General features: G+C 46.5%; 1 protein-coding gene and 1 long non-coding RNA gene across 2 annotated transcripts; both read right to left on the bottom strand.

The window, feature by feature from the left end:
- Positions 1-1,571: 1,571 nt before the first annotated feature.
- On the bottom strand, positions 1,572-6,327 carry barx1 (BARX homeobox 1). The gene is made up of 4 exons (XM_052075277.1): positions 5,376-6,327; positions 3,414-3,705; positions 3,206-3,290; positions 1,572-2,061 (listed from the first exon to the last, which is right to left on the bottom strand). The coding sequence occupies exons 1-4, from the start codon at positions 5,578-5,580 to the stop codon at positions 1,879-1,881; spliced, it is 765 nt and encodes a 254-aa protein (XP_051931237.1). The 5' UTR covers positions 5,581-6,327; the 3' UTR covers positions 1,572-1,878.
- Positions 6,328-7,301: 974 nt separating this feature from the next.
- LOC127607206 (uncharacterized) lies at positions 7,302-10,179 on the bottom strand. Its single transcript, XR_007964014.1, has 2 exons — positions 10,007-10,179; positions 7,302-7,435 (listed from the first exon to the last, which is right to left on the bottom strand). It is a non-coding gene; the product is annotated as an uncharacterized LOC127607206 (long non-coding RNA).
- Positions 10,180-12,373: the final 2,194 nt, after the last annotated feature.

Below are 12,373 nucleotides of genomic sequence, written 5' to 3'. Positions count from 1 at the left end.
CCTCATGTTCATTTTTGTTCAATGTGATAGTTTCACTTTTTTCTTGCAAAGAATGCCTTTGCATGTTTTTAAAGTTTCCAGTTTATCATGTTAGTTTTCATTATTTATCATTTATTTATCATTTGAATAGTCAGACAAAGTGGGTGTCCTGATTGAATAAAAATCTGTTTAAACTTTGCAGTCTCTCTATTTTCTTTTTTGGTTCACTATGATCATTTGACATACAATATGATTTTCATTAAATACAAAATAGCTCAACACAATGGCTATTAATTACAATAAAACCTTGAATAAAGGCTAATGAAGCCTAGCTGAAAACGTTGAATAAAATCTACTAAATTCTACTGGGAAAAAAACGTTTAGAGTATCTTTTTGCAAATGTTTCAACATTAACATAGTGTACATACTTGCTCGAAAACCACAGCAATACAATGTAAAATATGTTTTAAATGACTGCTTCTCACATGATTTTCGAGTTATATTGTGGATCTGAATCATGAAAGTCAAGGGCTGAATATGAGATCAGAAATTTGTGTATGGGAATCACACCATGGAGCGAGTTGAATGAGTACAGTTCTACTTTTGTTTTTTTATTTTTTTAAACACAAGTATCTGTACTTCTGAAGTGTGTTCATTGAAAGCTATTCGCGATACGACGCTGAGGAATGAATGAAATGAGAAACTACAAACCAGCGAACACTGAAATTCCACAAATCCATTAAACGACCCATCGATAGACAACCCCAGCCGCAATCATGCTCACGGTTTCGCTGTTCACAAACCATCAGCAAGGTAATAATGCCAATTTTGGCTGCAAGTAATGAGTGAAAAGAATGTGTAAAATAGGTAACATTAAATCACAAACAAATTCCAATGTAAAAAATATGAGATTAATTATAGCTCACGCGTGCCGAATTTAATTAGATTGACGTTGTCTGTATTTAGTTTTTAAATGTGTGTTTGATATGCAGTATATATATATATGTGTGTGTGTGTATAGACTGTATATATGAATTTATGATATATTATTTACTTTTTATTTTCTCCTCAGAAAAAAAAAATGTAAGGGGCCAACATTCCACTCGTTAACGTGATTGCGAAATCCGTGGCCCATTCTCAGGGCGCATAACTTTTACGACATACTGATGACTATTACACAGTCGGATTTTTTCTCTCGATTTAAGCGTTGTCACGAATGTGTATACATAATGTTCATTTTACACTCTTGTCCGAACTAAAGCGTGAATCGATGCGACACGTAAAAACAATACTTTGCATCGGAAAATTGCAAAGCCAGTCATTGAGAAAATGAGAGTTTGCGGAGTTTGCATCACTGGGTACTGCCTCATCCCCCACCAAACCCCGCCTTCTAAAAAATTTTTCTTAGGTCAATTTAAGACTAAATGATCCTTGTGTAAATCTGATTACGAATGTTTGGTTGTATGTGTCATGCTATTGACAGGCGAGCAGTCCCGTGTCTTGCATCTCGCCCAAAGTCAGCCGGCACTATAAACTCCTGCAGTTCCCCCGCGACCCAGTGAAGATAAGCGGCATAGAAAATAGTGGATGTATGATATTAGTGAAAATATATTTATTAATTATTCATGACATACACAGATGAAATACACTAAGTAAAGATGATAGACATACTGCAAACGTTTTCGTCCACTCAATTAGTCACAAGTGCATCAGAGGAAACGATGCAAGGCAGCAATCCTTACAATATATACACTTTGCTGGAGTATATGTTGTACAGCTCAGGTTGTCCTGAGATTTTTGTTTAAAAAGAGGGCACCAAAACTCCAGCTTCAAGAGAACCACTGCTCATCTTTACCACAGCATTCGAATTCTGAGTTTGTGTCGCTGGGCTCGAACGAATCAATGAAGTCCTTCCGACTGAGTGTTCTTGGAATGAGAGCTCGAGCATTCCGCCTGACGTTCGGTGGCAGAATTTGATTTTTTGGGCAGAGTTGCAGAGAGTTGCTCATTGCTCGGAATCGAATTCTTCTTTGGACGGCCTTTTGGTTTAGTTGGTGACTCCAGACCTCCCCCTTGCAGAACCTGAAATTCCCAAATTCGCAGGAAAAGTTAAGATTCAACAGACAGGAAATTGAAGTTTGAATTCTCACAATGTATAATAGAGGCATTATTAGTACTTTCAGCATATTTCTGTTGAATTATATATAAACAATATATAATAATTTTCAACTTGGCCGTAAAATTCAATATTTTCTTATTCAAATCTGTCGTGATCGCAATTCAAACTAAAAATAAAACTATGAATATGACTCATCTGTGACCTTCCACTGAACTATACGTTTTGAAAACACAGTTGGCCAATTTTACAGTTTGCCTTGAGTTTTTCGCAGGACCATTCGAAAAAGTTAAAAAGAAAACAACAACAAAAAATACATTCTCTGCTAGCAGGTCGATCCCAAAAAGCATTACATAAGCGTAACATAATCATAATAACGTGGACAAAATAAAGCCTGCATGCTCTACTTTCCCCACTTTTGCGAACGGTCCAGAATTATTACTACATATGGAAAGTGTGCGTGTGTGTGTGTCTGTGTGTCTGTGTGTGTGTCTGTGTGTGTGTCTGTGTGTCTGTGTGTGTGTCTGTGTGTGTGTCTGTGTGTGTGTATGGGTGTGGTCTTTAATACTGATTATTGAATTGTCCGTTTTTAGCGGGCCGCGGCATATTCCAGAATTAACGTCCCGAGTCATTTGCCTGCATTGTACATAAATGCTAGTTGGCAAGGCAGGAGAAATGAGAAAGTACCCACACGTGTATTACAGTTTTTCTAGATTTAGAAATACATCCAAAGAAACCATTTCCAACTAAAATATGAACTATCATAGCCACTCTATGAATAAAGGTAATTCTGTTAGATATATATATTCAGGAAAATATTTTACTTTTGTTTTTTGCTTTGTAGTCTAACAGTTTTTTAAACTGTACATAAAAATATAATTCCTCAACATATACCTACTCTTGGTTAAATAAATTAAAGTTGAAAAATGTCAGCGGTCCGTTGTGTCCTGAATATTTTCTCTATGTGCCCATGGAAGGAAAGGTTTGATCTCCCAGCGAGGGGGCAAAAAATCTGAAGGTGAAAAAGACTTTTGTTCACTGTTGTTTATGCTGACGCACAGGTGTTTTGCATTACATATCACGTTAAAGGTAATTATATGTTTAACTTACAATTTTCTTCCATTTCATCCTTCTGTTCTGGTACCACGTTTTGACTTGGAGTTGACTGAGACCCAAAGACTCCGCGAGGTCTATTCTGTAACGGATGAGACATTTCGATAAAATGACCGTTTTCAGAGGTCTCGGGAGCTAACCACAAAAACACGAAGTTATTCCCGCCCCGGTTCAATCGTAGCTTTTGTTCACTCTCGCCACTCACCTATCAGGGGTGGACAGATATTTCTGCTTCTCGAAGCGTTTTTCTAGTCCCATTAACTGTAATTCGGTGAACACGGTTCGACTTCGGCGACCCTTCTTGCTTTTGCCGGTACCGTCAGATCCATGGTCCAATTTTCCCCGGAGGTGAGGGTCAAGAGGCAGGTGGTGCGATGGCACGCCGACATGAAGGTTTGCGGCCGCCGATAGTAGTGGCGAGCCGAACGGGGAGCTCAGTGTGCAGGGCAGCGGGGATAAGGGGAACTTCACAAGGTTAGTCTGGTCAGCCTTTAACGCTTTAAGAAGAGAATGGTTACATATAAACATGGGCTATGATGTTCTTTTTTTTCCATTTGACGTTCTTTAGTATTGTATGTCATCACATCGTTGTGGTCTTATGGGCTCCAAACGAACCAAACCACAGTGTCTTCAGCGTTTTTTTATTTGTTTGTTTTGCGCTTTTGTCATGTTTATATTAAACCGTTGGTTCCGAATGGGGGTACGTGAAATTTTAAAATACATTAAAAAAGTAGAGTTTTTGTGACCCAATGGTCTCCCTGCCACCAAAAATTACCCCCCAAAAAATGAGTGAAGCACACATTTGCTTCGCTTAATGCAAAAACACTCAATTTGGTGCACCAATTACATATTCAGTATTGACAATTGGTTATTGACAATACTGTTGACTTGACTTGATAATTTATTCAATAGACATTTTAAGATAAGATAAGATATCCTTTATTCGTCCCACACTGGGGAAATTTACAGCCTCCAGCAGCAAGAATGTATGTAGAAAGAAGAAAGAACAAAGAGAAAAAAACAACAAACATCTTTCAATTAAATGCAATATGAACACATAATGGATAAATCGCAGTACTATTTACAATTTTCCTTCACATCATTTAATTATTATTAGTATTATGATTGTTATTATTTTTTTAAAGATTATTTTTTTGCAGTTTCCGCTTCTCTGTAAAAATAAGTAAATTATTTATTTTGATAACTGATCTATACTGTGATCCCAACGTTTGGGGAAATTATTTTTATATTTATCTTTATTTATCCATACACACATCCGAGCGGTTAGAATTAATTATTTCTGTTTTTGTTTTTAGTTATTTCGTTTGGTTATGTTCATATAGTTCTAGAGGTACCACTACAAATGAAGTCTCAAAGTTGACTAAATCAGACAGTGTTGGCACAGCACTTTGTTTGCAAGTCTTTTGTTTTGTCTTCCAAATATGCGTTGTGCTGTTGAGGGATACCAAAAAAAATCACAGTGGGTACACGGAACATCATTGCAAAAAGGGTGAGAACCACTTGTGAATAGCGCCGACATAATTATAAATCCAAATATTTATTAACGGAACTCTCGTTGGATCCGTGATGTGCTCTCATATCTGAGTCCATTTGTACACATCTGTTGCTCCGAGTTGTAATTTTCTTTATCTTTTGACTGAAATATAGGTTCAATGTAATAATTGCAGTATGTTTTACTAATATAGATTATATTATGTCCGATTAAAGCCTTGTCATGAGGAATAAAATCTATTCAATTAAGTTATTCGGTTATTTATATTAGTAGTTATATTTTAACAACACAGTGTTGATAAAATGTCTACAACTAACAGACTTTGGTTCAATTACGCGTGTTTTTCGATCGAAAAATAACAAAGCATTTAATGTCCACTACTTATGTCCACTGGGCACAGATTAAAACTGTTGTCTATACGTGATATTCGTCGTTTACCTCAGTTTCGCATATTTTACTGTTTTGTCTAGACTACGCGACGTCGATGGGGGGGGGGGGGGGGGGGGGGGGACTACACGTTTTTGTTTCAAAATGCTTTTCCAAATAAATTTCACAATGGTTTGGGTGGGGGATGTGTTTTAAAATGAAAACACTCGGAACCGCTGTGTTGGGCTCCTTTCACATTTCAAATCGGTCTTCGAAGTTTGTTCTTACCCAATTGGTTACGGAATGCACGAGTGGAGAGGAGCGCGTGTACTCCGAATTTAAGGAGCTCTCGAGTCGGAGCCCCAACTTTGTGTTCAGGATGGTGATCGGTGAGGATCTCTTCAATCATGAAACTCCGGTAGCGATGCGTCCCGTGATCGGGCTGAATTTCCGCCGGACAGTAAAGCGCCCCAATGTCCAAAGGATGCTGCATGATTGGTATTGTCGGCCACCTGTTTACAGCTCAAACTAACCAGCTCTCATATTCCCACTTCGCCGACTTTAAATCCGGGCGTCACTGGTACACATCAATGGTATTTTGAGGAAAAGGACAGCACAAAAAATAGCTACCGCGTCCTCTTATGTTGTTCGCGGGAGCTCGAAGACCAAATTCACGAGTAAAATGAAACGTGCAACCAGAAGCACACCAATCCTTCGTGATCATGCCCACTGGTGGGAGGGACCGCAATGGACTGGGCTTACATAAGTAGCCAGATGGCAGTGAGTCGATCATGAATAGGCCAACTATTATGACGATAAATTACAATACAATACGTCATTATTTATATAGCACTTTAATGACAGCTGCAGCTGGAACAAAGCGCTCTCCGGGACGTTTGGCATAAAATAACAATAACACATCAGAAAACATAGCATTAAACATTGACAATAATACAATCATAACCAGACCCGTAACCAGAGCCCAGCCTGAAGGGGGGCATGTGGTGGTGGCGTAGGACAATTACTACCCGACTGCAGTGGTTTCTTAACCTGAGTTCTCAGGTGTTCGACAGAACCTCTGCCATGGAGGGTAAGACACATCAGACTTAAGATATCAAATAGTTATGACACGCCCGCTTGGCCATCGCTGGCTGCAGATGATCACATTATATTGCTTGTCCAATCAGTGCTGCAGGAAATTTAGTTCCCTCAGGAGTGCACCGTGTGACTGTTGTGATAGTTCATTCATTCATGCATCTTCCGAGCCGCTTGATCCTCACTAGGGTCGCGGGGGGTGCTGGAGCCTATCCCAGCTGGCAGTAGGCGGGGGACACCCTGAATCGGTTCCCAGCCAATCGCAGGGCACACAGAAACGAACAACCATTCACACTCACACTCACACCTAGGGACAATTTAGAGTGTTCAATCAGCCTGCCACGCATGTTTTTGGAATGTGGGAGGAAACCGGAGCACCCGGAGAAAACCCACGCAGGCCCGGGGAGAACATGCAAACTCCACACAGGGAGGCCGGAGCTGGAATCGAACCCGGTACCTCTGCACTGTGAAGCCGACGTGCTAACCACTGGACTACCGGGCCATCCTGTGATAGTCCGTTGTACAATTAAAAAAAACCCCTATAATTATGCATTGCAATGTTATTTATTTTTTTCTGTTTTTAATTAATGTTTTTTTAATGTCTTGAATTTGTAAAAAAAAAACAAAAACACACACACACATTTTTATTTTTAACCAATGAAGGATTCAGTGAACGTACACATGAATTGGTTGGGTTCGGGACCTCTTAAGAACCACTGCCCTACAGACAGTCCTTACAATGCTCCATATGTTCGCATAGCACTGCCGATCCCATTTTGAATGGCGTCCTTAGCGACAACTGCATTATCATAGACATCATTTAGATTACATTACAATACAATACAATACAATACATGCTGATTTATAAAGATAATTATATTTGAGTTTGTTGACTCCGTATTAGAAGTGGCCGAGTGAAGCAAATTATGAAGATGATGTGTTCAATAAAACACGTGGAGTCGGACTCTGTGCTCACTGCCGTTTTTTGTCAGTAGACGCATCTGATATATATGCTTTTCAGCAACTGCCCACTTTACGGCCGTGACGTCACGCCGTCGTAACATGACCCTGTGACTGTGGTTACATGCAACATTCACCCCCCCTTTTTTTTAAAGTGCAAAACATATTAATAGCACACAACTTTAAGGCCAGAACGTGGCCAACCTATCTGGGTAAACAGGGTAGACGACCTGTTTACCTGCATAGCCATGTGGTTTATTCTGCCACAGAACAGATTATGCGCTAACCTAAGCCTGAATTAAGAACATAGTCCTTGAGGTACGAGGGCTGCCGACAAGCCCGAACAGGGCGGAGCCTCGGTCCGAGGGTGATACCCGGCACCTCGGGTTAGGGTGGAATTCCCGGGGCTACCGGAGGGAAATCCCAGTCCCCGGCAGTATGGCGCGGATCAGCCGTGGTGGCTACTTCTTGTGGTTGAAGCACCTCAGGCGGCTGGAATGCCAACGGGAGCCGTCAGCCAGGCGGAACATAGCTGGGCCCAATTGCGCTATTATCTGTTGGGGTGAGGACCAGAAGGATAGCAGTTTGTGGGACCGATGGGGCCGGCGGATACGGACCCAGTCCGACACCTTGAGTGTGTGTCCTCTCACCTGACGCGCTCTGTCGTAGCGGTGCTTCATCAGGCGTTGCGTCTCTGCCACCATGTCGCCGACAGAGGGCCCTGCTGCTGGAGGGCCTGGAGGATCTCCCCTGGGAGGCCGCAGCGGATCCATGGGAAGTTGGAGTTCCTGTCCTAGCATCTGAAGGAGAAGATCATCAGGAGAGTAGATCAGCCACAACGTTATCTCTGCCAGGTGTGAACACTGTTGTGAAGTTGTAAGCTTGTAGTCTCTCTGACCACAGGCGCAGCTGTTTGTGTCCCGACCCTGTCGTGGCCAGGAGGGCGGTGAGTGCTTGGTGGTCGGTCCGAAGCATGAAGTGCCACCCGTAAAGGTACATGTGCCACCGCTCGCACGCCCAGACGCAGGCCAGCGCTTCTCTCTCCCCCACCGAATACCTCTGCTCCGTGGGAGTCAGAGATCGTGAAGCAAACGTCACGGGACGTTCGGTCCTCTCGTGTAGCTGGGACAAGACCGCCCCTATCGCTGTGTTGGACGCGTCGCAGGTCACCAGCGTAGGGCTCTGGAGGTCGAAGTGGGCGAGCACTGGAGGGGAGGTGAGCTGCGTCTTCAGCTGTTGGACCGCTGCGGAGCACGTGGGTGTCCAGGACCAGGGGGCATCCTGTTTGGGCAGTGCACGTAGCGGAGCCGTGGTCTCGGAGTAGTGTGGGAGAAAATGCAGGTAGAACGCCGTCAGACCCAGGAATGAGGACAGTTGTGCGGGGCAGGCAGACTCAGGCAGGCGTAGGATGGCTTCCACGTTTGAGTGGAGTGGGATGAGGCCGTAGGCGTTCAGGCGAAACCCCACAAACTCGATGACTGGCACAGAGAAAATGCATTTCTCGCCGTTTAGCGTGAGGTTGTGGTGGGTGAGCACCTCAAGCACCCTGGTGAGGCGCTCATCGTGTGAGGCTGCTGTCGCGCCGTGCACCACTATGTCGTCCAGGTACACAACCACGCCAGGATTGCCAGCGAAGATGGTGGTCATGATTTTCTGGAAGTAGCTGGGGGCGGAGCTAAGTCCAAAAGGCATGCGGGTGTACCTGAAAACGCCCCTGTGCGACACAAAAGCGGTGAGGTTGCGGCTCCCTGGGTGCATTGGAACCTGCAGGTAACCCTGGCGAAGGTCGAGCTTGGAGAAGACCGTGGAGCCGTGAAACTAGGCAGAGAGCTCCTCCGTCGTGGGCAAAGGATATTTATCAGGTATCACTGCTTTGCTCACCTGTCTGAGATCGATGCAGGGGCGAAGGCTACCCGCCTTCTTTCGTGCCACCACGAGGTTGGAGATCCATGGCGATGCGTCCACCCGTTCAAGGATGCCAGTGTCCAGAAGTTTCTGCAGCTCAGCTGCAGGGCAAGGGGCAGAGGGCGGAGAGGCTGGATGACTGGGGTTACCTGCGGGTTCAGGAGCGGCTGGTGGTTGAAGGCGGTGACGCAGCCCAGTCCAGCGAACAGCGAGGTCCAGCGGTGCAGCCTGGGCGCGGCGACGGTTAGTATGGTTGTACCCATGTTGTCAGTAATGGAGAAGCCCAGGGCACAGAACAGGTCGAAACCAAGGAGGTTGGCGCCCTTGCGGGACACCTGAAAGGTGAAAGCTTGGAGGGTTTGAGCGCCATAGCGCACAGAAAAAGTCGCGGTGCCAACCATGTCGATTTTAGTGTGTCCATAACCAAACAGGTCTTCCGTGCCAGGTTTAATAGTCATTCGTGGAAAGAGTCGCCGGACCGTGGACTCATTCAGGAGTGACTTGGAGGGCGCGGTGTCCAGCAGCAGAGACAGACACACGCCGTCCAGCTTGACCGCACACCACTTGAACAGCTTGTTGTTGGCGCCCACCCAGTGGATGGTGGTGGAGCCAGATCCGTTGGTTAGGTGGGGCCCGGGATTCACAGGGGCAGGAGCAGAGTGGCAGACTTTAGAAAAGTGGTTCAGCTTACCACAACGTTGTCATCGTTGTCCTAGTGGGCGCACGTGTGTGGTGTGATGAGGAGCCAGAGTTCCCACGATGTTGCCTCATTGTGGCGCCTCGATGTACCGCGACGTTAACCTCCTGCTTGTCGAGAGGAGCAGTGGTGTCGGGGAGTGGGGCCGTAAGAGCAACAGTATGGAATGGAGGAGGCAGATGTGGAGCGAGGTGGGGAAGGGCTGGAGGTGGGGAAGGGCGAGAGCTGGGTCCGAGGCGGCTAGTCGGGATGCTAACAGGACCGCAGACTCGAGCTGGAAGGCCATTTCCACCGCCCTAGACAGCGACGTGTCATCTGGGGATAAAAACAGCTTCTCCCGCAGTTTAAGGTCCGTCGTGTGTTCGGCGAGCTGGTCTCTAATCATCTCATCTTCCAAATCCCCGAACCTGCAGAGGCTGGCTAGGCCCGGAGGTCGGTGACTCACCGGGTCGCTGTCGATGCTGCCGGAATACAATCCGCCGTACCATGACGCTCTGTGGAGCAGTGAAGTGTCCGGAGAGCAATGCAACACAGTACGCAAATTTCGTGGCCGGTCCTAGAGTCCGAAAGATGCGTTGGCCCTCACAGCCCAGGCTATGGACAATCATTGCCCACCTTTGCGCGTCGCTAGCGTCAGCCAGCCCGATGGCTTCAATAAAGGTCTCCAACCAGCGGGGCCACAGGACTGGCGGCGCGCCAGGCAGGGCGAGGACCGGAGGAAGAGGCGAGAGTGCAAGCTCCATCCTCGTCGCCAATGTTGTGTTCAATAAAAGACGTGGAGTCGGACTCTGTGCTCACTGCCGTTTTTTGTCAGTAGAGACATTTTATATATATACAGTATATATTCTTTTCGGCAACTGCCCACTTTACTGCCGTGACGTCACGCCGTCATAACAGCCACAGATGACTCCTTCATTTGCTCCTCAGAGATGTGTCATCAAACAAAAATTCACTGAATTAGTACCAAATTATTGCTTTTGATTTCACGATGTCATTGTAGCTGAATTATAGGCTATTGTTTGCCGACTTCATGACTAATATTAAAGCCAAATATTTTATGGCAGACATAACGCTTCGACCGGGCCACACGGTTCAACAATTGACTGCTACAGAAGAAACCAAGAAAAAGGAAAAGAACATGCATCTTGTTTTTAGAATTCTTAATACACTACTTCCCCTCCGTGAGTCGTCACCTTACCGTGGTGGAGGGGTTTGTGTGTCCCAATGATCCTAGGAGCTAAGTTGTCTGGGGCATAAAGCCCCTGTCAGGGTCACCCATGGCAAACAGGTTCTAGGTGAGGGGCCAGACAAAGCACGGCTCTAAGACCCCTTATGATGAGAAAAATATATGGACCAAGGTTTCCCTTGCCCGGACGCAAGTCACCGGGGCCCCACTCTGGAGCCAGGCCTGGAGGTGGGGCTCGTTGCCAAGCGCCTGGTGGCCGACACCCATGGGGCCCGGCCGGGCACAGCCCAAAGAGGCAACGTGGGTCCCCCCTTCCCATGGGCTCACCACCCATGACATGGAATGTCACCTCTCTGGCAGGGAAGGAGCCCGAGCTGGTGTGTGAGGCAGACAATTTCCGACTGGATATAGTCGGACTTGCCTCCACACACAGCCTGGGTTCTGGTACCAGTTTTCTCGAGAGGGGTTGGACTCTCTTCCACTCTGGAGTTGCTCACGGTGAGAGGCGCAGAGCAGGTGTGGGCATACTCATTGCCCCCCGGCTCAGTGCCTGTACATTGGGGTTCACACCGGTAGACGAGAGGGTTGCCTCCCTCCGCCTTCGGGTGGGTGGACGGGTCGTGACTGTTGTTTGTGCATATGCACCAAACAGCAGCTCAGCATACCCACCCATTTTGGAGTCCTTGGAGGGTGTGCTGGAGAGTACTCCTGCTGGGGATTCCCTTGTTCTGCTGGGAGACTTCAATGCTCACGTGGGCAATGACAGTGAGACCCTGGAGGGGCGTGATTGGGAGGGACGGCTCCCCCGATCAGAACTCGAGTGGTGTTTTGTTATTGGAGTTCTGTGCTCGCCACGGATTGTCCATAACGAACACCTTGTTCAAACATAAGGGTGTCCATCTGTGCACTTATCACCAGGACACCCTAGGCCGCAGTTCGATGATCGACTTTGTAGTTGTATTGTCGGATTTGCGACCGCATGTTCTGGACACTCGGGTGAAGAGAGGGTTCGGAGCTGTCAACTGATCACCACCTGGTGGTGAGTAGGCTCCGATGGTGGGGGAAGATGCCGGTCCCTCCTGGCAGACCCAAACGTATTGTGAGGGTTTGTTGGGAGCGTCTGGCGGAATCCCCTGTCAGAAGGAGTTTCAACTCCCACCTCCGACAGAGCTTTTTCCATGTTCCGGGGGAGGCGGGGGACATTGAGCCCGAGTGGACCATGTTCCGTGCCTCTATTGTTGAGGCGGCCAATCTGAGTGGATGAGATCTTCCCGGAATTCCTCAAGGCTGTGGATGTTGTGGGGCTGTCCTGGTTGACACGCCTCTGCAACATCGCGTGGTCAACAGGGAGAGTGCCTCTGGATTGGCAGACCGGGGTGGTAGTCCCTCTTTTTAAAAAGGGGGACCGGAGGGTGTGTTCCAACTACAGAGGGATCACACTCC

This window comes from Hippocampus zosterae, chromosome 9 (genome assembly GCF_025434085.1).
Source record: "Hippocampus zosterae strain Florida chromosome 9, ASM2543408v3, whole genome shotgun sequence".
NCBI lineage: Eukaryota > Metazoa > Chordata > Actinopteri > Syngnathiformes > Syngnathidae > Hippocampus > Hippocampus zosterae.
This window is presented reverse-complemented; position numbering and strand designations above follow the sequence as displayed.

Excerpts from the sequence above, each read along its gene's own strand:
- barx1 (XM_052075277.1), bottom strand. The coding sequence starts at position 5,580 with ATGCAGCATCCTTTGGACATTGGGGCGCTTTACTGTCCGGCGGAAATT. Across the intron at positions 3,706-5,375 it reads TGCATTCCGTAACCAATTGG|CGTTAAAGGCTGACCAGACT; the intron begins GTAAGAACAAAC and ends CTCTTCTTAAAG. Across the intron at positions 2,062-3,205 it reads GGATGAAATGGAAGAAAATT|GTTCTGCAAGGGGGAGGTCT; the intron begins GTAAGTTAAACA and ends TGGGAATTTCAG.